General features: G+C 41.0%; 1 protein-coding gene and 3 long non-coding RNA genes across 8 annotated transcripts; 1 reads left to right on the forward strand and 3 right to left on the reverse strand.

The window, feature by feature from the left end:
• Positions 1-52: 52 nt before the first annotated feature.
• Positions 53-4,865, reverse strand: LOC103360925 (uncharacterized). Of its 5 annotated transcripts, XR_520376.1 has the most exons (14): positions 4,831-4,865; positions 4,224-4,257; positions 3,928-3,960; positions 3,457-3,506; positions 3,231-3,281; positions 2,998-3,046; positions 2,612-2,658; positions 2,198-2,246; positions 1,942-2,000; positions 1,227-1,272; positions 981-1,044; positions 605-643; positions 349-394; positions 53-142 (listed from the first exon to the last, which is right to left on the reverse strand). It is a non-coding gene; the product is annotated as an uncharacterized LOC103360925 (long non-coding RNA). The 5 variants fall into 5 exon arrangements; XR_520374.1 differs by lacking the exon at positions 605-643; XR_520375.1 differs by lacking the exon at positions 605-643 and having other exon boundaries at positions 3,457-3,509.
• Positions 4,866-9,345: 4,480 nt separating this feature from the next.
• On the reverse strand, positions 9,346-11,172 carry LOC103360927 (uncharacterized). Its single transcript, XR_520379.1, has 2 exons — positions 11,125-11,172; positions 9,346-9,533 (listed from the first exon to the last, which is right to left on the reverse strand). It is a non-coding gene; the product is annotated as an uncharacterized LOC103360927 (long non-coding RNA).
• A 5,665-nt stretch (positions 11,173-16,837) lies between these two features.
• On the forward strand, positions 16,838-21,354 carry LOC103360929 (uncharacterized). Its single transcript, XR_520380.1, has 3 exons — positions 16,838-16,925; positions 19,941-20,051; positions 21,300-21,354. It is a non-coding gene; the product is annotated as an uncharacterized LOC103360929 (long non-coding RNA).
• Positions 18,453-25,008, reverse strand: b3gat3 (beta-1,3-glucuronyltransferase 3 (glucuronosyltransferase I)). The gene is made up of 8 exons (XM_008286862.1): positions 24,837-25,008; positions 24,358-24,465; positions 22,817-22,997; positions 22,545-22,728; positions 22,278-22,439; positions 22,069-22,155; positions 21,290-21,493; positions 18,453-20,035 (listed from the first exon to the last, which is right to left on the reverse strand). Exons 2-8 carry the CDS (start codon positions 24,449-24,451, stop codon positions 19,937-19,939), a joined length of 1,011 nt encoding a protein of 336 aa, XP_008285084.1. The 5' UTR covers positions 24,452-24,465; positions 24,837-25,008; the 3' UTR covers positions 18,453-19,936.
• Positions 25,009-25,636: the final 628 nt, after the last annotated feature.

The raw sequence follows: 25,636 nt of genomic DNA on the forward strand, positions 1-25,636 counted from the left end.
AAGTATTGTGTGGGAAAAACACACAAAAAAAAAGGAACAAGGAGACCATACATATGATAGGCCAACAGTTTTATTTTGAATTCCCACTTCATTGGCAGCATGGCTGATGGATCTTCATGACGGCACAGAAGTTCTCTCCAGGCTGCAAAGAGAAGCGACATCTTAGAAACAGATTGCAAGAAATGTTTACCTTTAATATTAGCATGTCATGTTTTAGCTTCAATCAGAGGGTAGACCAATCAGTCATGAATCTTCAGACTGGGGCGGTAACAACAGCTCATCACATTTTTAAACTGGATTTTCTGAAACTAAGTCTAGTTCAAGCTGCTGCGTTCCTCAGATACTCACCGAAACATGGACCGACGGAGCACGAGATCAGTGAGATGACTTCAAGCTGCAAGGAAAAAAAGAAACGTTGACAAGTTAGGAGTTGTGTGACATTTACACTGTAGCACAGGGTGGTTAGCATCCATCCATTTCAAAGACCACTGATGCAATGTTTCTCTCTAGTTTCCCATTTTTATTGCTCAACTGACATTTTCATCTCTAAGTAGCTAACATGAGCTATAGTTAATTTACAGTAAAAAAAAAATATTCTAAGTACCTTCAGTCTGTCTTTAAGAGTGCAGTGACGACTCGGCACCTTGATTAAAAGTATATAAACACACGCTTGTTTCAGTAGAACGTTCTGGTCATGTGTTGGAAAAAGGCTGTACAAATTTCAAGCTGTGTAAATGAAATTTTCTGCTTCTAGGATGTGATCAGGAGGAATTTTCAGTCAGACACTCCACTCAGCCTCCATCAGAACTCCAGCAGATCACCTTACACCTGATAAGACTCAGGGTTCTCAGTGTCGTACCAGGTCACCAGGAGGATGAGCAAAGGAGTAAGGGATAAGAAGAGCGGGGATCCCTTGACTGTTGCCAATGGTGCACATCATATCCACGATCCCAGCAGCAACACTACGCTTGCTCATTTACCTGAAGCACAGTCCAGGCAGCAGTGGGGATGACGTTTGACTCATCGGCACCCAGAAGAGGAAACCTGTAACGGGAGAAAGTTCAGTTTAGTTTGTGAAGCAGTTTGATGACGGAGTGAGTGAATCCCAAGTGGTGGTGATCAGAGGGTACCAATCAGTCATGAATTGTCAGACTGGGGCGGTAACTGAGGCTCATCACTTCTGCTCAACTGACTGGCTAGTGTGAGAGCGCCAACCAGACATTTACCTTAAATCTGGAGAACCTCGTCCTCTTGCTTCAGGACTGTTTCAACCTAGAAAAGAGCAGGGGGGGAAAAAAGGTTAAGATCACATATTTGCTAACTGAAACACAGAATTAATGCTTTGATGGTGACAACCAGCATATTTTCAAATTGCTAAATAACCACCATGCCTCAGTTCTCAGCGTCTTATCAGGCGTTAATATGCAAAGTCTGGCATTTACACGATGCATTCAAGTTATGTTAACATTCGCTATAGTTTGACAGCACCATCCTGAAGGAGGCATACAGAAGTTGTTTCAAGTTCAGGATTGATTTTAACTGAAGTTTGTTCCTAAGCATGACTCAATGGCAGTCAGATGGATCAAATTTAAGAAAAAAAAAAACCCACAATTGCTCATGGATAATTTGTTCTCAGACTTGGCGTATGACTAAAAACCGTCACATCCGTGTTCGTTTCCATTCAGACTGTTGGTAACCCCAACGGGTCATCCCCTTCTTGCCAAGGTCACACCAGTGGGTTCACCTTTTCAGGTCTGGCATGAACACGAGGCGTAAGACGTGTGCAGGAGTCATCATGAAGGAAACTGGATGTGACTGATGTCTGCAGTGTTTTAACTTCCAATTCTTTCATCGTGGCTACAAGCCTGGTGATTTAGAGCTTCACATTTTCCCGTTTTAACAACAGTGTACTGATGTGAATGCTCTCAAGGGCTCACTCACCTGATCAAGCATCAGTTGGTGATAAGACAGCAGCTTCTTCAATGTCCAAAACCAGCTACCTGTAAGAGACGACACTGTCAGGTCCAAGCTCAAAACATGTAATTCACAAATTATTAACTGGCCATCGCTGATGTCAGATATTTTATTTCTCAACAGGAGTTCAGACGAACGAGATTCCAGATGTATCTCATCATTTTCAGCAGATCTAAGACTAAAGAGTTGTGGTTGTTTTCATAACAGTGATCTGACATCTTACCTTGAACCAGAACGCCTCCATCATGATGCTGAAGCAGTCAAAGAATGACCTGGGGGGGAAAAAAATAAATAAAAGGTTTATTATATTATTCAAGAGAAACTCTTTTTAAATGTTCCTATTGAACATTCAAACTAAGACAGATTAGAGCTGCAACAACAAATTGATTAAAAGAAAACAGATCTCAGTAATTAAATTAAAAAGTCAAAACTCTGATCAGAGCTTTTTAAATGTTAATATTTTCTACCAGAACTACTGGTGCTGCAGCAGCAAAGTACACCTTTGCAAATAAGTGCAGTTTCTCAGTTGTTCGTGTCGTTTCACATCGGTTCAAAGTGAGCTAAGTATCATCATCACTGAAACTGCATTATAGGACATCTCTTAAAATAAGCACAGGAGCGACAAAACAAATCTTACCATGAGACGTTTAGGTTCATTCCCATCAGACAGTCTGTCAGCAGGCACTGTGGGAGGAAATGACACTTGAATAAAAAGCAACAACTCCTTCTGGCACCAATAAAAGAACCTGAAAGTTTGATCAGGGCTTTGGTGACAAATTGCCATGTGACATTAGTCGTCCAGCTGTTTGATGGGTATGACCCCATTTCATCCTTTCAAACCAACACCTCGCCTTTCACTTCACAGCGTGCATTTCAAATGTATAGTCTGACAGTTATTGGATCGTCTCCAGCATACAGGAGCTCACATTAACTTTATAACAGCAATTTGTTTTATGGAAGTGAGTGCTACATGAAAGGCATTTCTGATAATTGCTGTAACGATGACATAAAATGAATACTTACACGTCGACGTGGCATCGCCCCCTTCTGACATTTCACATCAAAGTTGAACCTAACAGAGAAACACGCCGGTTAATCACAATGCAGTGGTGTTGAATATTTCATCAGCTCATGTAAGGGGAATCAGATTAAAGGCGACATCACTGTGATCAGGCATATGCTTGTCATTTATGATAATCATCATGTTTATGCCCCACTTCTGAACAAACTCTTGGAGTAAGCAGCATTTTACTCACCTCAGTGCATTTTAAAGCAGCTTCAAGGTGTCCTGAGCAGACTGTAAAGGCCTACAAGAGAGAAATCTGGTTAGTTATAAATAATAAAACTAATCAGCTTTGGCATCTCTGAAGGGGCTCATCAGAATTAACGGATCATCACAAAAGTCAGGCATATGCTTGTCTTTTATTAAACTCATCAGTTGGAGCCTTTGTGGAGTCATACTTTAACTTTAGAGATGCTCACCTGCAGGAGTCACTCATTCTTGTTCTTCATCTTCAAAGAACTTTCAGCATCTGCTAAAGGAAGAATAAAATGAATGTGGGAAATTTTTACCAAAAGCTACCTTTCTTACAGTTTTTTGGATGTCAGTTGGAGCTCATATGCTACTCAGAATCTGGTAAAGAAGTTTCTTCAAAGGCTGATTCGGTAAGAGAGAGTTCAGAGATTCATCACCGCAGCACTGAGCTCCTCAACAGCCACATCTAGAAAGGCCAACTCGACTTTCATACACTGCAGAATAATCTAAAAACTGAAATACACAAGTCTCACTTAATAGCCACACCTTGCCTGTCCTACATTGCAGCCTTTCTGATTTGCCGACTGCATATTTTTTAAACAATTAAATTATACAGCTCTAGTGTGAAAAGCACGGCCTGTTCAGTTTAGTTGCTGACAAAATCTATTCATTTAGTAGGACTCAAAATGTGCAATTACCTCATGCAGGGAGTCTCCCCACACGCTTCACACCTGAAAAATAAAATAAAGAAAGCCTTTAGTGAGTTTAAAGCACAGTTACAGATGTGCACACTCGTGACAGCTTCATGCTACTCAGAAATAGAGAGATTAAAGTTTCCTCAAGAGATTCATTCAGTGAGAGAGTTCAAGTTGGACATCACTGTAGCATGAGGCTCCATGTTAGCCATGCTGCTAGCCATGCTTTCTCCAATGACATCTTTAAAATGCACGCTAAACTTCAACTATTAATGCAATTGTGATCTAGAGGAAATTACCTTTGCAGGAAGCACGTTGTGAGTCTTTTGCCATCTGGAAAGCAGACAAATACAGATTTGAGTTAGCATGTTGCAGCTAGCTGGCAAACGTCCATACTGGCTACCACGTGACCGCTCTGTGTAACGTCTCGAGGACGGTTCGAGTCGGTGAAAGTCACTATTATAGTGAAAATAGCTTCTCACGTCAGAATAATAAAAGTACAATCACAGTCATTCAGGACAGGTCTGTGAAAATTATCATCACTGTGAGAAGCTGCTAGCTAGCAACCGCGCCTTCACCAGCAGCGGCTAAATAAATGAGCTTAAAATATAATAATATGACATGCAACAGTTAGTCAACATGTTTTTCTTCTGATAGCAAAACGTAAACAGATAAAATGAGTGGATATTACAGATGGATGGTTGAGGATTGAAGCTCTGCTCGCTGCTGAACCCAAACGGAGAACACAGGCTGCTAGCTAAAATTGCACCTTAGCTTTTAGCCTAAATAAGCTAAAAATGAAGACTGAGCTGCATATTTACTGCAGTTCTGCAACTCTTTAAAGGTTTCCAATGAATAATTAAATTGTAAAACTGAATAAGAGTGAGCAGACGTGAGTGATCTTACCTCGGTTAGAGGAGAGGAGGAAGTGGAAGAAGAAGCCGGTGCGTCTCCTTTTTATGTCCGGCCTGCAGGACTCCTCCCACCGGCTAACTTTCACCGGGAAAATGGCTCCTTACGGACGTTACCACATGCTTTGAATCAAATAAACGCGACAAAGAAATTATATCCAAGTTTAGAGCAAAAACAATAATGATTATGCAAAAGATAAAGTTTGAATAAAGCTTAAATTTTAATTTTACGACGTCAGCTTCGTTTGGAAAGGCCGCCATGTTTTTTCCTTCCACTAGATGGGAGCAGAGACACTGAAACACAGCACAGACTGGACAAGTAAGAGCAGTCATAATCAAAACATAATCTGTTTTGTTGTTAATTAATCACTCATTTTGTTCTTCAAATACCACATATAAATGCAAAATAATAATAATAAATGAAATGCTACGGTCTTAGATTGAATTCCAAATACTTTATACAGCACCAAACACACTCATATGGAGATATCTGGATGATGGATGATTGCTTAATTCTTCGACTTGTGGTTTAATCCCTCCTAAATGCTGCACTGTTGTTAAAGTATTTGTGGTTTTAAAAGTTTATTCTACTCAAATAGTGCTTTCTGCTTGACGACTTGTGGCTTTAAAGGTTTACTTAAGGAAAATACAAAGTTCTGTCCTGCAGTCTAACGTAAATTTGATACTAAGAGTTGCATGTTGGGGCATTATTAGGTAAAATAAGGATGGAATCATAGGGTATAATAATACTATATATGGCCTATGTAGGCAATAAACGTCAAACAGACTGAAAGGTTGAATTGATTTAGTTGAAAGGAGAGGCACATACATGTGGTCATGAGTTTAATATGCCACTAACTTAACTCTCCACTGCACTAGGTGGTGCTGTCTTACCTCTTTTCTTTTTTTTTTTAAATCTAGTTGAGATCTATTGACTACAAATCCCAAAAATAACCTAATTTTACTAATTAAACAAACTGCTCAATGTGCAACTTTTAGCCATAAAATTGGTATTTGGATGGAATAAACCTTTCAAGCCAAACGTTGTCCGATACAAAGTGCTGTTTGAGTGTAACAACCCTTTAAAGCCATGAGACACAGCCTGAGGTAATCACCCAGTTCACTAGGTGGTGCTCTCATGAAAAACAAGGATCCTCAAACTGCAGCCTCCTCTACTGCAGAAACATAATAGCGCCTTAAAAAGCAATTTGCAGGATGATTTTTTGGCTAAATTTGTATTTAAGCTTTCTAGGAAATTAACATATGAACATTGGCCAATACGAGTCTTGTTATATCCAGATGCATGACAGAAAAACGTTAGAAACTAAGTCCACATGTACACATAGCCGGGTATTCACAAAAACAGATCTACGTTTTCAGAAAAAACATTGTTCACACCAGATTGTTTTCAATAGAATCTATGAGCATGCCAAACCTATAGGGGACAGTGTAATTGGCCATGCTAGCCAATCAGAATCCTGGAAAAAACGCAACATCAAAAACTTCTTGTCACTTCAACGATAATGGCGCGAGGGTCGTCTGAACCGATAGAGAAGTAGAGCTACTCCTAAATGTGGTGTTAGAGGACAAAACAAGTCAAATTCTTGAATATATTGACTGGAAAACATGTCAGTCCAAATATATGGACGTAGTCAAACTGTAAACATGGGTCGTTCACATATGACGCTGATGAAACCGAGATTTCAAGCTCCATCTCCTCCTGCCTACATGCAAACGTTTTTCCAAATCTCCACTTTGGCCGGAGTTTTCAGATATGATCGTTTTTGGTGACTTGTAGCTTCATTTATGTGTAAACCAAAGGCCCAAACACATTGAAATATTCCCGTTATTGCTATGTGTAAACGGGGCCTGACACTTGCCCTGCTCTACTTTCTTCTAATCGCTGTTTGTTTGTGGTTTCTTTGACACCTTGCAGGCTCTTGATTATAAAATGTTCCATCATGTTTGTTTGCATTTGTCTCTTCAGTATCAGAACTACAGTTTGTACATTTCTTACTGTTAACATTGAGATTGCTCGGCCACTTTCCCTTTTATGAGGTCAAGGCCACCTTGTGTTCTTTGTAAAACTGTCAACAGTTCTGAATCCTATTCTGCTGCATATATACAGACATTTTCAGAGTTTCTGCTTCATTTTCCACACATTACTTCATCGGAGTCGCCAACCTGCAAGTTGCTCTTTAAATGATTTTGTTTGTATGAACGTGCAAGGTTGTGCATTTTATTTGGTACTACTTGTCTGGTGGCACGATAAAACTGTTTATTAGTCTGCAAGAAGAGCTGAAGTTCATCAGGGGTGAAAACAGAATGTGAAGTAAATTTTTATGGTTGGAATTACAACTAAACTGAACTTTGGACTATTATGATGTGGTTTGTAATACGTGTGTAGTCTCCCGTCACCGCCACTATCCCGACTACAATCAGAAGTATAACAGCAATAATGTGTTACGTATGACGTGGTATGATTACTGTGATATCCCCGAGTGAACATCCATAAATACACCAAACCGATAAAGCCTGTTATGGCATATCAGGTGAGACATTTTGTTGAGTCCACAGATCAGATTATACTTGTGTTAAATCATAGTTGGCACTTGGACAAACTATTGGCTTTCTTTTTCAAAGTGCCAGTTGTATATTTTATAGTTCAGCAAGTTAAATCTTCATCTCAATTTAAGAATTGTAATTACTTTTAGTGTCAGTTGCTATGGCACCAGATGATGGGATGTTGTGTTTTACGGCTGATTCATTTCATTCACATGTTTCTTCCAACTAATTAAAAAGCAGATTCAGTTAAAGTGACAGTTTTTACAAATATTGACTTCAACCAGTAAAATCCATCCATTATCTATACACCGCTTAATCCTCATGAGGGTCATGGGGGGCTGGAGTCTATCCCAGCTGACTCAGGGTGAAGGCAGGAGACACCCTGGACAGGTCACCAGTCTATCACAGGGCTACACTTAGAGACAGACAACCAAGCACACTCACATTCACACCTATGAACAATTTAGATTCACCAATTAACCTCAACATGTTTTTGGACTGTGGGAGGAAGCCGGAGAACCCGGAGAGAACCCACGCTGCACGGGGAGAACATGCAAACTCCACGCAGAAAAATCCCGGGTGTCCTCACCAGGACGTAAACCGGCGACTGTCTTGCTGTGAGGCAACGGTGCTAACCGCTGAGTCACCTTGCAGCCCCCAACCAGCAAAATATCTATTGTATTTACTCAGACGTTGTTCTTGTGAATGTTCATGACTTTAAAGGCTCTGGTTATGTCAAAAACTGATTTATTTCATTAAAAAGTAGTGCATTTTTCTACTTCTTTGTATTGAATCTATTGTTCAGCAACTCCCAGGTACACATGAGGTAATAAAAAAAGCAAATTCATAGTTGATTATATTAAAAATTGCATCAAGTTTATTGCAAACTTTATTATTTTCATGTCTACAAAGGTAAATAATTAATAGTTCTTAAATACAGTTTGACATTTCGGCTTTGGAAATCTTTATAAAATCACAACACACATAAAAAAAAACATGTAGCTGTAATCAAACAGGAGAAAAATGTACATTAGGTCCTGCTGCTGGATTAAATATTAATTTAGAGGCAAAAAAAAAAATACAAAGAGTTTCGGTTTTTCTTGCACAAACACACACCCACGCATACATTCTTCCGCTCTGTCCCTTCAGGTTTAATAACCTTCACCAGAACAAACAGGGATCTCATGAGGAAGACACTAACAAGCTGTACCGGGTGACAACTCTTGCATTCGTGTGCACACGCAGATGTAACAACAATCTGGTTGAAACTCCAATTTTTCCTTAAATAGCAGAATACAAATATGCATGACGACACGTTGTCTAAATACTGACTGGCTGTGCAGGGTTCTGTGTCCTGCTGTCATTAACCACAACTGATTACTGATTAGCTGCCAGACAGCCACAAATAGCAGCGATAATCAGAAAGAAATGTGAAAATCTCCAGAACTAAAGTCCACTAGTCAGTCATCGCTACCTTCCGCTCCTTTTGGTTACACATCAACACTCGTTTCATATTGTTAACCAGAGGAACCAGAGGCTATTTGCACTACAAGCTCTTAACCGTGGACCAGATTTAAGGAGCTGATTAGTAAAGATGCTCTCACACCTTTGAGTAAAATCTAAAATTAGCAACGCAGAAGAAGAGAACCGGAAGCTGCTGAACTCAGTCCCATAAAGACCAGACTTCCTCGTCTCATAGACGTCACCGTCAAATCAGCAGCGTGTCTCCTGCAGCTCATTAAATAATCCCTGCAGTGTTTGTGCAAACTGATGTGATAAGGCAGTAAACGTAACAACGAGCAATTAAAACTCAGTAGCTAACATTTAATTAGCGTATTCGAGGCCTAAAGTGAGACTCAAACACTGACGTCACACAGGCAGGATTGTCCATCGCTGTTCAAAAAACGCTGCATGACTCTGATTCAATTGTATTAAACATTTTTAAAAAAAAGAGTTTGCTTTTATTGTCCATGTCGTCCTCCGGCTCTACTGAAACTCGGCTAACACCGAGCTGTGCTGGAGCTTCTTCTTCGACGAAGGGGACGACGGCGAGGAGGTGACGGGCGTGAGCGTGACGCTGTAGAGGTTGGTGATGAAGGCCTCCCAGCCGCGGCGAAACGCTCGGTCCAAGGCCTGATGGGAACAAGAGGGTCGCAGTTAGAGCTCATGATCAGACGCAGAAGGGACACAAAGGTACAGATTTAAATGTCTATAATACAGAATCATTGGCTTTGTACAGATATTGGACACATAGATAAGATGGAAGCCGGTGTGTGTGTTGTGTTGACGGCTGCTCAATGAATCTAAGGATGTAGTTATTTTGTAGTTTTGTAGATATTTGGTCATAAATTACAGTTTTGGAAATTTGGATTCAGGGTCCTTTGTCGCTTTTTCTCTAAGAATCGCCTTCCGATAAATTCCTCAAAAGTTCCCCCGGCAGAACTGTGTCGTTATATTTACTCAATTCGGCCACAACAACAAAACTACCAACAGACGAAATGAACAATACAGATCACCTTGTTACAGTGGGTGGGCTTATTTACAGTCAGTTCTTAAAGTTGATGCGTTGGAAGCAGAACAAACGTCACCCGAATCATCTTGGGGGTCCAAGCAAAGCATTTATTGGATGTTCTGGGAAATAAGTTTGATTCATGGAGGCCTCACAGACGTCTATCTGTGCTGTGGTATCAGCAGCACAAAGCGGAACCACTGAAACCCAAGAAGATATTTGTTTATTACCGTGTGCTTCCTTGTAAATGATATTTACCGTTTTGCATGTTCAGATAACTTTGTTTGCTTTAACTGGGCTGGAAATAACTTTTGTCATTTGGAAGAATTGACTATTGTCTGTGTAGGTGGTGCAGAATCACATGGTTGCTTACAGGGAAATTCCCAAGGAAATTAAAGAGTGTTATTTACTTTATCTAAATTCCACCCGGGAAAAAAAAAAAAATTTCAGTCACTGGAAAATGGTCGGGAACTACTGCTCCTGTTGCTATAGTAACGGGTGACTTTATACCAATCAGGAAACACTCAACCGGCTACAGAGTGAGCAGGAGAGTAGTTCTTCATTAGAGCACACAGAGGTTTTTTTTTATGACACTAAGGTTCTGCAGCGTCGTTGGTGCAACCGTCTTCTAATCTCCGACTCTTGCTCCCGAGGACGGAGCCGATTAGCAGCAGAGGAATGTTTTTTATGGTGTGGGTTTAGCAGGCGGGTCAGCGCTGCTTTGCTCCGTTCCACTGATCAAAGGAGCTGATAGGAGGCGCAGGAATGTCACCTCTAAAAGTGTGTCAGAAACTCTTCACCACTCGTGACGGTACGAGCAGTGAGTTCCCACTTGTGCTGCTAAAAAAGACTAAAAGTGAAACCTGCTCCTGCTTCATTTTTCGTGGCATTAAAAGGTGACGTAAAGGAAAATAAACACCCTGTTGCTGAAAGCGCTGGCGACGTGCACCCTGTACCTTGCCCTGGAGGCAATCAGTTATTAAGGTGAAATGATAGTTTCCATGGTGATTAATAACCCAGCCTGCTCTGCGTGGAGGATGTGGAGGGAGAACTTTACCCCTCTGCTCAACAAACTCCCCACATTTGGTTATGTAACCTTCAGCGGCTTAAACTTTAACCACGTGGCCTGATGTGGAATTTATGCACATGTGAGGCGAAGGGCAATAAAAGTTTCTGGAATCAGCACAAGCTCGACCGTTTGCGTTCTCTCCTCACCTTGCGGAAGTTCTTCCTCTTCACCACCTTCATCCCCTCCTCCTGCTCCCTCCTCATCTTCCTCTCCTCCTCTCCCTCCTCTTCTCTCCCTCTCTTCTTGTCTCTGATCAGGACCTGGTCGTCGGCTTCCTCCCGAACCGGGAAGTGAACGAGCGCCGGCTCTTCCTTCTTCATCTTCTCCACCTGTATCTCCAGCTCCACCACGTCCACTGGCCTCTCCGTGCCCAGGCTCGGCCTCTCGTCTCTGGCCTGCTCCTCCTCGGCCTTCCCCTCCTTCTGCTTCCTCCTGGAGCTTCTCCTCCACCTGCTGCTGCGCCGGCTGGGTTTCCTTTGGAGGAGAGTCTCACCGTCGTCTTCCATCATGCCTTCGGTGAAGTGCTCCGCTTCTTCTCTCTCGTCAGCACCAGAATTGTGCTCCACGTTTAGGGATGACCTGCTCTCGACTCTGCTGCCGTCACCCATCACGTTCTCCTCCACTTCTCTTCCATCTGTGGCCATGTCAGGCTCATCGAGGCGACCGTAGAAGCCGTTGGATTTGTCCAGGAACTTGGGGGCTCTGATGGAGCTTCGGGCTGAGCTCTTCCTGGAGTTCTTGCCAATTGCCATCTTCTCTTTGCTCTCTTGTCGCTTCTGTTGCACTTCTTCCTTCTCTTTGGTTACCTCCAAGAGAGAAAAAGAAAGCGAGATTATAGATTAAACCCCTTGTATAACCCTGCCCTCATCTCTAAATTTCCTCCTCTCTCCCACAAAGTCCGACCCACTTCACGGCAACTCCTGAGCCTTTGGTATGTGTCTTCCTGCTTTTTCAGTGTGAATCATCTGAGCTTGTGACAAATCTGCTATGCGAGCATCACAAGATGTGTAAGTAGAAAAATGACTAACTCTCGGTCACAGTGTTTGGGACGCTTAGTTCTGCTTTTCGCTTGACTTTGTGTATGTAAACACGTCTATGTACTGTATGTGTTTGTGACCGAGGCTGGAGGTCAGAGTCGCCGTTATCAGGCCGGCGATAAAAGCTGGATGTCAAAACTAAAAGACACAGTGTTCTTCGGCTGAGGACAAACACAGACGTTGCACACACAGAGTCAGACTTTGACACTCAGTTCACCTGCTGGATGTTGAACCGCTGCCAAAATCGATGACTCCCTATCAGCGCTAATGCCGGCATAACCGCTGGTTCATTCTAAATAACAATAAAAACGACGGGTTCTAAATCCCTCATTTCTAAAAATATGAGATGAGACTAAACTTAAATATTAGTTTGACACCACGGATGATGATGTCACAGCAGGGAGCGAGAAAACACCTGTTGTGACATCACCGATGAAACACACTGGAAGGCTTTACAACAGAAAGCAGCAGTATTTACTGTTTATGATTCATTAATGACTTTTAAACCTTTTCACCTTTAGTTACGTAAGAGGTCGAAACAAACGCTGCTCTGTGGAAAAACACTTCTGAATTTTCCTGCCAGAATCTATATTTTGAACAGAATCATATGAAAAAAACTACACAAAATACGATTATCAATGCATTTATGCTAATTTAGCTTCTGGTCCTCCATTTTATTTTATTTATTAATTTATTTTGCAGATAAAAACTATGGCATCTACTAGAGACGAGCACTTTTTCAAACTAGCGCTGATGCCCCTCCCATGTTTGTATGTTTGTAAGTCTAAAGCTATGACTATTAGCTCAGTAGCTTAGCTTAGCTTACATCTTGCTTTTGTAAACTGTAAAAACAGCAGGTTAAAGTTATTTGAGGATTATGTCATGGACGATTTCTTAAATAAGTCCTGTCAGACCAGGTTAGCTGTTTGTCGCCGTTTTTAGCATTTGCTATGCTAAGCTAGCTGAGCGCTCAATGCAGCTTCATATTTAGCGCGCTTCATTTGAGTGGTTTTAATCGTCTCCCTGGACTCTCTAGCAAGCGAGTATTTCTCGAAATAATTACATTTATTTACAAAAGCGGTAAGTACACCAACCAGATACATTTAGCTTTTTACTTAAATAACACTTGAAAAACAAGTTAGTTCGTTAGCATGCTTGTTGAGAGCTAGCACAAACAAAAACAAAAATACATGAAATAATCAATATTAGGCCTGTTGGTATCGTGTTTCCTCGACACAATTACTGTGGCTAAAAGGATTCCTGATACTGATACTTTGTAATATTAAAAAAAAAAAATCTAGTTTATCTTTAACTTTGTTGGTTGTGTGTTTTGTGTATTTTTAGACAAATTAATTACAGTTAAAACACGAGTGTAGGAAGGAAGAGAGACAGTCTGTGCATTATTACCATAGTATCATTGTAACACTGTTTTAATATCATGGCTATTGTTAATTAAGAACCAATAACTAGCTAGTTGACACTCATACATAAAATAGGAACAACCTGCAGTACTCTTTTAGTTAAAGAGTCTCTTTCCGATTTTTAAACTTGTATTATCAGGGTCATTCACTTGCCAAAAATGAGGAAAAAAAGACACACAAAATAAGCAAAGTTAAGGACTAATTTGAAAAACTTTTTTTTTTTTTTAGTATTGATGGTATTGTTATTCTGAATTCTTTGTTGTTGAAATGTGGCAGCAAATGTAAATATATAAAATAATGACAAAATGAAAGTTAAATTGTGCTTAAACACTATCTGTAAAAGACATTGCTAACAGAAAGCAAAAAAAAGAGGAGTAATCAAGATAATTGCATCTTGTGCTGTAATAAACTGTAATAAACTGTCTGAGAGATGTGTGCAAGCAGGTACGGATATCGCAGGTGGAGGTAAAATCTGATATAATCTGCTGGTGGCTTATATTACAAAGCAAAGACCAACTCACATGTAACTGAACAGAAGGAAAATAATTTTCAAAAAGGCGAACATGACAAGAAAAAAGCAGCCACATTTTATCTTCAAGTCAGCATTGGAAAAGAAAAACTAAATTGTTTAAGGGGCAGGAAGCAAGTTGAGATTAAGAAAATAAGACTGAAAGAATGAAAAAGAAATTACATGAAAGTCCTGATACTTCTATTTAAGTACAGCAACTAGTAAAATGCATAAATTTCAGATTAAAACAAGAGTCTTACCAGATGTCTTGCTGTTGTCTCCTTCCTCTTTGTGTTCGGTCACCGCTGAGCAAAACCTCTTGCAAGTGTGACTGAGAGCTGAGTGAATGACTGAGAGCTGCTGGGAGCTCAGCATACTCCCCGAGCAACACAACGTCACACGCTAACCCTGCCCAGACCCGCACACGTGTCGTCACCGGAGCACAAACGCACACATGCAACAGCGCCACACACACCTGCAGCAGAGCACTCTCACTATCAAGGACTCTTTGTCTCTTTTCCTACCTACAAACACACACCTCCTCTTTACATATTTAAACACACACTGAAGCCTTACATTGAAATCTGTAACGCAAACACACGATGAACATGCCTGCACACATGTGCACACATCCTAGTCGGTTGTCAATCATTAACCGTGAACCTCCTTAGCTGTCATTAATAAACCTGCAGGGTTCAACTTTGACCTAAAAAGCTGATCGTTCGATTGCCTTCGACACACAAACTGTCTTGAACAATGTTTGTAACACTTGGGAATGATGGGATTTCAGAAAAGTATTCAAAACAATGTGATATTAAAGGAGCTGCTTAAAGTGTGAGGTTATATATTTACAAGTAGTAGTTTTCCACCTATAGCTCTGATAGTAACACTAGTTTCTCCTAATTAAATTCAGGTTCCTGGCATTACATGCTGGCTCACTATCACAACTTACTGGGACACAAAAAGTCCTGATTTTGATCCTGGAAAATAACAAAAAGCTGATAAGAATACAACAGGCCAAGTTCTTTTTTTTTTAACAACATAGAGACAATATAAAGAAGCAAACTACTTGTTTGAGTGGCAAGTAGTTTAGATGTTAGCCTACATACATCGACTACAAGGTACCTACTTAATGTCACACAAAATGACACTGAACAAAACACATCGGTTGCATCCGTTTACTGCTTTTCAGTTGAATATATATAAAAAATATATATATATGGTACTAATATTGGTCAATATACACATGTTTTGACTGGTAGCTTGCTGTTGATATACTGAAATTGCACATACTAGATTGGCTGAAAAGTAACCAGAAAATGCAAAAAAAAAAAAAGTGCGACCATTCTATAGTTTGTTTTTGATATAATTACCAACTGCATTCTTTAAACCATCTCAATGTCCAGGTTCATATCCAGGAAACTATTCTCAAGTGGTTTGTCTCCTACTTAGCAGAAAGGTCCCCCTTTACTGTCAGAATCACATGTGGAGTACCTCAAGGTTCCATGTTGGGGCCACTGACACGTCACTTGATTTTTACATTTCAAAGTGTATATGCCCTCGAACAAATTCAAATTGAAGTAATCCATAATAAAATGAAGGTTATTTTTCACTTAAAAACATAAATATTCAGTCATATATTAATCCAAAGGGCCTTTTCACATTAATAATTTTGTAAACAGTGCATTGAAAGCACATTTTAAAAAAAAACTAAAAATACCTCAACGTGCTAAAGTTGCACCACCCAAAAAAAAAAATCCTCTGACAATCCTTTAAGTCATAGTTTTCAGAGTAATTTTAATCTTGTCTCAACAGTGAAATTGAACACATTTATAAGATAAAACATTTTGGTTTGAAGTTCAAAATTGCTGCCTCTGAAGTCAGGTAATTGGTGGTTTTCATGCCTGTTCATATCCACTCATGTGTCTAACAGACTGAACTAACAAACAGGTAAGTGCGTGAAAGTATGCATGTGTATACCCGTTAAATGATTTCGCTCGGCCACTGAATGTTGTCTTATTGTTTGGACGGTAAACACTTATTCTGGGTGGGACAGGGAGTGGAAGCTCTTAAGCTCTTTGTATGACTGTTGGGTAATTATGTTTTTCCTCGGGTCAGGATATACAGTAGTCGCACACCTTCTTGGACATGAATGCACATGTATTTGTTGTCCAACTGGGATGACACACGGAGATCAGGAAACCACAAACAAACATACAGATGAAGTAGAGCGTGATGTATTCTTCACGACTGAGAGCGTGACAGTGTAGCTGAAAGTTGTTGAAAAGTTGCAGACAATAATAAAACTACACTCAAGAGTCACATGTAGTCTGGTCTACAGGTGTGTGTGTGTGTTCTGATGCACTTGTACATGTGTCCGGGTGAATCATCGGGGATCAAAGATGGCGTGCAAGTAGATCTATGACTTCAGCTCCTCTTACTCACCTCCATCTCAAAGACTCACACCTCCGTACGCTCCATATAAAGTCAACAAGAGGGCGACTCCCCTGCACGGAGGGCGTAACGGCTGTCAATCACGCAGGCCCGTAAAAGCCTCAGCTGCGTTGAGGTTAAAGATTCCCCGCCCGACGATGGTGCCGGCAGCAGGTTGCCATGGTCACCGTCAGGCAGAGGCAAGTCGGAGTTTGTTTAGCTGGATGATAACACGATGATGTGGTGGCGCTGCAGAAAATCTGGAAAACCTAAAACACAGATTTATAGCGGGAGGAAGGAGCAGACAGATAAAAACTAAAAAATTACACACATACTGTATGACAAGTCTGAAAACGGTGGCAGCGCTAAGTCACAGCTCTGCCTCGGGCTACTGAAATGTATCACCTGGCACACTCAGACAGAGAACAGATGTGCTGCTGGCGGAGGTTCAAGTCAGCAGTTTTTGAACAAGTTGGAGTCTAAGCGGTGTTGCGAGAGAAAAAGGCTGTTGGAGGCAGGTAGGAGGACAGGAGCTGGAAGAAGCACAGGTTAGTCTTATTTCATCTGCAGTAGATGGTAGCGTACTTCTGGTTTTCTATTCTAACAGTGCAGCGGGTAATATTGAGGGCGATCTATTTGCAGAAATGGAACAGAGTTGTAATAACTGTGTTTTCCACAGTGTATGACTAAGAATCATTGTGTTTGTTGCCTTATAATGAGCCCTTTCATGGGGTGTAGTCCAGTACCTATACTGCCTTACTTTCCCACATAGCAAGCCAGAAAAAGCCCCATTAGCAAAAAAAAAATGCTAAAAATACCAGGATGTCCAAATACAGCCAGCGTTTCCGTCCATTCTGACCCACAATCCTCTGCGCAGTGGATGGTACATCACATACGTCACCCTCGATTTACAAGCTTGAGTCCCCGAGAATGTACAGACAGGTGATTTCACAACGCAGACAGCGACGGATATATGAGCAACACAACGTCAAGATAAAGTAGTATGTCTCATTTGTATAACACTGCAGGCAGCAGGGCAGCTTTAGTACATACTGAAATTAACAAAGGATAAAATATAGGATTCAGGGTGCAAGGATAGAGTCAGCAGTGTTGCACCGCCGTGTTTCTACAGTAGCCCAGAATGGACAAACCTACTTTATAACACAGCTTAAGTACTGTTTGGGTTGTCAACCATGATAAAATGGAAAAAGGAAAAGAGAGAACAGGAGGCTGGAAAAAGAAGAAGAAAGAAGAGGAATCAGTAGCTGCTGGCTAACCATCCTGTGAGAAATTAGAAACTAAAAGAGAAGCAGAAGAAAAAGCCACATCATTGTTGTCAAAGGAGCAGAAACATGAAGAAGCAAAGTCAGCATGGACAAAAACGAACAACAACAAAAATCACTGATGCTTGAGATCTCATTTTTCTTAAGTTGTGGGCACCGCAAGCTAAATGTGATTGACCTTTATTTATCTGTGCGGCTGCCGATCACATATCAGCATGTTTAAGTTAAATGTAAACCCAAAGCTCAAAAACTGACTAAACCAATGCTTTACATTCGGTTGACTTGTGGACTTACATCATCATAAGTGTTTCCAACAACATTCAAACTCACAGAAATCGAGAGTTTTTATTCAGTATTGCGCTGCGTTTCATTTTGGTTGCCTGTGAACGTTATCCTTTTTTTCCCGTACGCCACGAAAACATGATAAACACCTATATACAGTATATAAAACATGTACATCTGTCTTTAATATACAGTTCATAGGTGTTAACCATGTCTGGAAAGTGCAGAAAATGTCTAAGTGGCTTAAATCTGCATTCTTTCTCACAGCCAGCAGGGGGCGACTTCATTGTTCGCAAAAAGAAACAAATTGTATAAAACGCTATGAAAAAATTCGTCTGATTCTCACTTGATTTATTTCGTCAGTAAACATTTCCCTCATATGAAATACATATTTTGATTGAAAGACCCCTAGTGGCAGAAATGACGTACTGCAAGTTTAAGTGTAGACTCACCAGATTGATAATATACAGACAACTGAAGTTTGAAAAGAACAGGACACACAAACACAACTTACATTATCTCAGTTTATTTTCAAGGCCAGGGACAGACATAATCACATCGTACAATGTAAAGAACAATATAACAGTAATAAATACATGATACACCAGTAGAGAACTTTCTTACAGGCACTAATTACACTTAAGCAGGCACTAGCTGTTTTTACAGTGTCGTACAACAGTAGCTGAGGAGCACTTGTTCGACTTTTAATGTTACTTTGATAATCAAACGGTTCGTGTTTGAAGCGTTTTTTTCCCTCAAATATACCTTTGAAATACAGCTACTGTGGAGTACCAGGGGTTTCCTGCCTGTAAAAGGCAAATTCAAGTGTTTTGTTTTGATCACCAAAGTGTTGAAATGTAACATGGATGGCGGTTTCTGCGTCTGTTTATTGCATAAGGAATTTATATGAGCTTCAGTAGTGTTCCCTCATCCGGGGCTTAAAAAGCAGCACTAAAACTAAACGTACAAAATGCTGGCTTGGACTAGTTGTCGTGTGCTGTGACACTACTGAGAACCAGCATTTGTGCTCTGAGCTTTAACACTAAAGCTACTGTGGGTGTGGAAAACACCACGTCTCTGTGTTTGTCATGCCTGTGTTGCAGTGTGGTGTTGCTAAATTGTCCTAGCTGTGGCTGTAACAGGTGTATGAGGGCAGAATAAAGACAAGGCAACAACTAGAGTCTAGTTTGTTCACTGTTTGGCGGCTGCTGTGTATGTTATGAATATATTTACTGTCAAAAAAATGCACCTATGCACTACCTTGGCTCCACAATACTATTACCTTGACATTTGTATTACACAGTTTGAATAGAGATTATTATCATGCCTTTGATGACTGATGACTATTTTTGACGTGTGACTTCAAAATAAAAGCACCCATACAGACTTATCACGCAAAAAACAGAAGCCATGCATGAATAAAGTGCTCTGTTGCAACTGAATCTTGGTCAAAACTTCAGACAAAGACGTCCGCGGCTGCACTGGTTAAACCGAGGGAACATAGACAGACCCGGTGTGACATAAAAGGATCTAACTGCCGGCAGGAATGGTTAACATCGTGGGATTTCCACTGAGCACGAGTAAACAAGTAAAACCCTACAAATGATACAAGAGTCTGGAAGAAGACGCCTCCTCCCTCCGGCTTTGAGCAAAAAACGCACCAGCAGTGTAACAGCATTAACCTTTAAACTGGCGCCCCCTTCAGGTCATACTTAAACCCATCACCCACTGTACTGCTAAACAAAGACATCAAACTTACTGAAACTGAAAAAAAAAAATAAACATACAGTCAGCACAGTTGTGACGACACACACTCACTCAATATACGCACACACACACATTTACTACCCGACACGACATAACCAGGTAAATTTAAATGTTTGATCTAACAGATAGTTTACAGTATGTACAACGCAGAGTTACATATGCAGCATTAAACAGCAGCTTTACACCATGTGTGTGTGTGTGTGTGTTAACGTGTGTGTGTGTGTTCCTCAGACCTCCACAGCAGGGTCTGAGCCCAGTCCCTGAGCCTGCAGCGCCTCCTCCCTCTTCATCTTGGGTTTCTCTGTCCTCGTGTGCCACACCAGCACCTGCGAATCGCACACAGTAAGCATTAAAATCAAAGACAAACATTTGCGTAACAAACGTATTTAGAGGTCAGACTGCTCCGTCTGTTGGGAATGAAAGGCCAGCAGATGTTCTCCTCACAGGAAACACTCTTGTTCAGTTAACTCAAGACACTGGTTAGTTCAGAAGGTTACACACAGGCTTCATTACACGTCCTCGTCTCTTCGTTGCATCAAGTGCAAACAGTCTGATGGAACGTTAGCTCATATGTTTTTGTTTTGTACCAGCATTGACAAGGTTTGTTTCGAGGTTTTCTGTTTCTTCTCAAATGTCGATGACCTTGACCGTCCTCCGAACCCTGAAACTGCAATTTTTAGGCTGCTGACAACAACTAGAAGCTCTGAGATGCTGGAAAATGATGTGAATCCGATAGAGATTGCAAAGAAGATCATTCTTAAAATCAACAAAAATGAATCCTCACCTTGTTTTGAACTTTGGCTCATCGACCTTTCCAGTATTTTATAAATGGAAAAGATCCAATAAAAGATGCAAAGCACTTCTTGACTGTCATGACATCTCTTTTTGTTTCTTGTTCTTAAAAAAATGTTTGTAGATTTATAATATATTTGAACAACTGTATAACATAGTGCTCTTTAAAATAAATAAAATGCTATAAATATATATATATTTTAAATTATGCCGCAACTACATCTTCACGTAGTAAAAGCAATGAGTTTCTGTTTCCTTTTTGACAGAAACATACATATTTTTCAGTCATTTCTGAACATTTGATTAACAAAAATGTCATGATTTAGTAAATGAAACTCCAGGTCATAGAATAGTTTAAAAATAGTTTTTCAACAGTAATATGACTTATTATGACTTTGTTGCATAACTGTACATTTCACTTCTTCTTCTTTTCCTGAAGTTTCTATTACACATAAATGGAACCGGCCTCCAACGACTGTTGCATCATCTGCTCTAAAAGATGACGTCTGTGATTCTGGAGAAAGAATGTTGACATGTAGCTAGCTTGCATATTTAGATTAGCTTCTGTTACCCTCTTTTCACTTGTCCTGTGCACGAGTACAAACATGCACGGACCTTGCTGGTAAAGTGTCGTGTGGATCACTCTGAGCCACTTTGCCATCGTTGTGTATGAACACCAGCACTGATGAGACAAAAACACAAGGGGCAAGACTTTCTGACTCTACCTGTAACTAGACTAAATGACAAACACAAAACAGGCCCTCAAGTCAACGTCTTTCTCATCGTACTTTGGAGCAGTTGTCCGCTTTGGGTTCCAGTTCGTCCATCGTCACCAGTCCCTGAAGGAAGCTGCTTTCCAGGAAGCCCATCGGCGCCTCTCCGTCGAAACAAGCCTCCGGGTTGGCCAGGACCAACTTGAGGGACACAGCGAAGCCGGCCATGTCCATGGGGAAGGGGCGACTCGGACGCCAGCCGGTATGGAAGCGAACCACCTTGAACAAATCAAAAACATTTTGTAATGGTAGAAGGGATTCTGGAAATGCATCTTTAGGGTTTTACAAAAATAAAAACACTAATTCTAGCAAAGTTTCTGCAGATATTAGCTTTATAGTGGACGACAGCAAGAGGATTTGGTGTTTTTAGGCATTTTATGATACACATGCACAACTTTTAAACCTTTAAAAGACTAGTAAGTATCAGTCTATTTGAGTTAGGTAGAAAAGAGTGCGAGATAATCATGTTTAGTAATCAAAATATGACCAGAACTAGATGTATTTTGTAGAATACAGTGAGTCTGCACAGCTGTCATGACTGCAGGAACATACGTAGAAGGATAAGTGAGTAATTTCTACTGTAACAGAAAAAAGACATCAGCAAATGAAGACAGTCAGATGTGACTCTAGAAAATTTTCAGTCAGGATTTTGGGTATTTTGGGTCAAACTACATCTAGTCAGTTTTATTCCATTTAGGTTTGTGGTGAGTAATTTGGCCCAAAATACAGATTCTTCAACATTATCAACCTCAGTCTGGTTCCTTTCCTTCTACAGCTGATAAACAACCGTCTACCTTTCCTGCTTCCACCACGGGCCTCTCATATTTCATCCCTCCAACCAGCCCCACCGGCCACACTGAAACTCTTTGGGTGCTCCTCATCTGAGGCGAGACAAGAAGACATTAGTGTGTAGACATCAGGGACAGAAAAAAACAACAAAAAACCAAGTCATTTGTCAGTATAATAGAGAGATAAATAAACACATTCACACTCCATTACCCACCTCCTCAAATATCTGCAGGCTGTATGTGTTGTCGTCATCAGCAAAGTAAACCACTCCCTGCTGGTTGTCTCCTCCTGGCTGAGCCCTTCTGTCCTCTCTCAGCCACCGTAGTCCCTCGTTTCTCTGCTCGACTCCGCGAGGCTTCAGCCAGCTGGGGTCGCCCTGAGGGGGAGAGCCAGCATTCAGATCGAAAGTGTTAAAAGGAAAAATGGTGACTACCAAACTCCTTCTCATTCAGACATGATGAGACAAAACTACATCCCCTACCTCCTGTAGTTTGCGGTCCTTGGCGGTGGGCATGTGGAGGTGAGTGTAGGCGAGGCCACTCTTCGCCAGGAGTTCGCTCACCAGCGGCGTCTTGTGCGGCGAATCCTCCACCACGATCCAGTGGAGCTGAGCGACGTGGAGGAAGGTCTGGGCCAAACGGGTGAGCTCGGCCTTCTGCACCAGCCTGCACCGGGACAGAAATCACAGCGGTGTTGGTGATGGAGGAGGGTGGAGATGGAAGGGTGAACGCTCAGGAAGCTGAGCAAACAAACCTTGCATATGTGGGAGTGATGACAAAGATGGTGGGCGGGGAGGGCTTGGCTGGTTGCTTCTGGGGTTGTTTTGTCGCCTCGGACTTCCTCATCTGCTCCTGAAGGCGGTGCAGCTCCCCCCGCAGCCGGGATATGATTCGGTCTTTGGGCAGGTCGTGGTCGGTGCAGTCACAGCGCTGGCCTGTCGAGCATGAAGGACAAATACAGACAGTTTAAGGTATGCAAGCAAACAGGAATTTCCCTTCCTGCACACATGATCTGCCTCCTTAAACTCTAGTTGTACATACATAGTGAATTATCTGCATTAGTTGGCTGTTTATATCTAATGTTATTAAAGTATACTGGAAGGACAGGGGTACATGTGGCTGTGTAGTGACCCAAAATGTATTTTCACAAATGTTACATGAGTGTCTCCTATTAATTTCCGACATTTAGAGTACAGAAAATATGGCTGCACAATGTATCGCTTCAGCATCAACAGTTCGATGTGCAATAGTGATGTGAAGTCAGACAAATCAACTCAAACACATCCAACATGTTTTGCTGCTTGACACAAAACAAAAACTCACATGCTTCTCATTTCCCATGACTAATCTGCAAGAGACGTCCGTCTAATAGAAGATAATTTACTCCAATTTAAGGGTCCTTTGATACAGAGTTCTGTTTAACTTAATTGACAAGTTAGTTGACATGCAGGCTCTGCAAGTGCACTGCAAAATGAGTGAGGAACAGGGGAGAACTACAAGAATAAAATAGTTTTCTCTAATAAAGCTCAGGCCTACACACATCAGAATAATCTATCAAAGTCAAAGGAACGGTTACATCATGAAGAGAAAAGGCTTCAGCTGCTTGTCAAACATCCACCATGTCCATTTTGTTTAATAATCAGATCAAACTTTTTCACTTTAAGGGCTTTCATATAAACGTGGATGTCTTTGGGAGTTAAATAGTAAGGCTGCTTCTTTTTAAAATGGATCTTTACCATGTTTTCAGTTTACCCCAAAAATCTTGAACTTTAATTTGTAAACCTTGGCTTACATTTCATACTGTTTTGGAAAATATAGTGACAAACAGTTCATCAAAATCAATCATCTGTGGAAGAAAATTAATTGCGTACATTAACTGATAAGTTAAATAGATGATAGATTGATCAATAGAATAATGGTGGTTAGTGGCAGCCCAAATAAAAGCATGAATGAGTGTCTTTTACTCAAGCTTGGGCACAGCGTTTATCAGTTTCTCGTGTTTTTAAGAGGCCAGAGTGAGGATTTAGTTACAGCTTTGATGGTCATGGTGTTAGTTTTCAGTGGCCGTGACTCAAGGTAAGCACTGAAGGCCAGCCTTGCTTCAGTATCACCAAATAAGCAATGATTACTTCTCAACAAATTGAATTATTCCAGGCATGTGGTGCAACTCTCTGTACTTTTCCTAGCACGGTGCAGCCCTTCAGTAAATTGTCCTTTACTGAAGTTCACTTTGTTGTCCTCACATCCTCAGTGTATGTCATTGCCTGTTCCAATGACAGGGGTCTGGCTACTTACCGAGCTGCATCAGTGCATAGACGAGGCCCAGCAGGGAGACCATGAAGTAGAGCACAAACACAGTCTTCAGCTTCAGCTTCATCCTCGTTGCCATGGTACCCTGACCAGCTGAGAGGACACCAGTAAATATGACAGAAAAAATCACTCTTTTAGATTTCTTTCCCTTTTATATAAAGCATATTTTCCCTGGAGGTTGTGTTGAACTAGCAAAATAAACTACATGAAAATGTGAGCAAAACCCCAACAACTAGCTAGCAAACTAGCTAAGAGTTAACGCTCCCCCATTCAGCTACGTTACACTTTAATTTCCGGAGAGGCTGAGTGCAAAACGACAGAGCTGAGGATGGGTTTGCTCACGGTGCTCCTGAGAAGGTCGAGTGATGCGAATGTGTGTTTAACTTGGTGGTGAAGCAGAGGAAGCTAAGCTACGTTAGCCTGACAGGCAGAAAACAGCTCGAGCAGCGTCCGTCTGCGCTCACCGGCGGCGGGAAACGTGTGCGGACAGGAGCGTCGGAGCGGAGCGAAGAGCCGGAGGCTTCAGCTCATGTTGGACAGATGTGGTCAAAGGCACCTCACAGCATCAGGGCGTCCATTCATTCGGCTCAGCTAGGACATTTCTCTGCAGCAGTGTACCAACAACTTCCCGTTTCGGTGCAGCGCGGTAAGGCGTCCCCCTCGCAACGTGTGCAAGGACAAAACAGTTCCGCCAAAATAGGTAAAAACATGAGAGCTTAACGATGTGAAAGCCGATTTACAACAGAAAAAATAAAAATTCAGCACTACAAAAAGCTTGAAAAACTTTTTTGAAATGCTAAGTTAAAACTGAGGTACAGCAGTCAACAGAAATCAGTTTTCCTTTGTGCAATTATCAATTAAATTATTCAGAATTGCATCACCTCTTAATAACTGCAGTGTTTCTAAATTGAACCGAGTATTTTCTTTCATGAATAATCTAAAACAAACACTTCACAAGGACTAAATTCAAAATGAATGACCCCAAAGTAGAAACCAATAACAACAAAAGTGAACACACTTGTGATTACTGACAGGCAATTTAGAAAAACTGTGATCACTGAAATAAATCTCACTAAACCATTGATTTTTAATTTGCCAAGCTGCATGAAAACTGTTCTAAAATGAACTACAAACACCAGAACTTTCTCTGTTTTGATCGACATGCCTGCATTGTGGCGCCACATAAAAAAGAAAAGTGCATTTCAAAAAAATGTTACATTTTGAAGAAGTTATTTAATTCGTCATTTAAGAAAGGTGATTATGT

The sequence above is a fragment of the Stegastes partitus genome, unplaced genomic scaffold (assembly GCF_000690725.1).
Source record: "Stegastes partitus isolate 25-593 unplaced genomic scaffold, Stegastes_partitus-1.0.2 Scaffold474, whole genome shotgun sequence".
Classification (NCBI taxonomy): domain Eukaryota; kingdom Metazoa; phylum Chordata; class Actinopteri; family Pomacentridae; genus Stegastes; species Stegastes partitus.

What these genes read in the sequence shown, in the direction of transcription:
- b3gat3 (XM_008286862.1), bottom strand. Translation starts at nt 24,451, where the DNA reads ATGGCAACGAGGATGAAGCTGAAGCTGAAGACTGTGTTTGTGCTCTAC. An exon ending in CTATGCACTGATGCAGCTCG is followed by an intron (nt 22,998 to 24,357) that starts GTAAGTAGCCAG and finishes CATGCTCGACAG; the next exon opens with GCCAGCGCTGTGACTGCACC. An exon ending in AAGCGGACAACTGCTCCAAA is followed by an intron (nt 20,036 to 21,289) that starts GTACGATGAGAA and finishes TGCGATTCGCAG; the next exon opens with GTGCTGGTGTGGCACACGAG.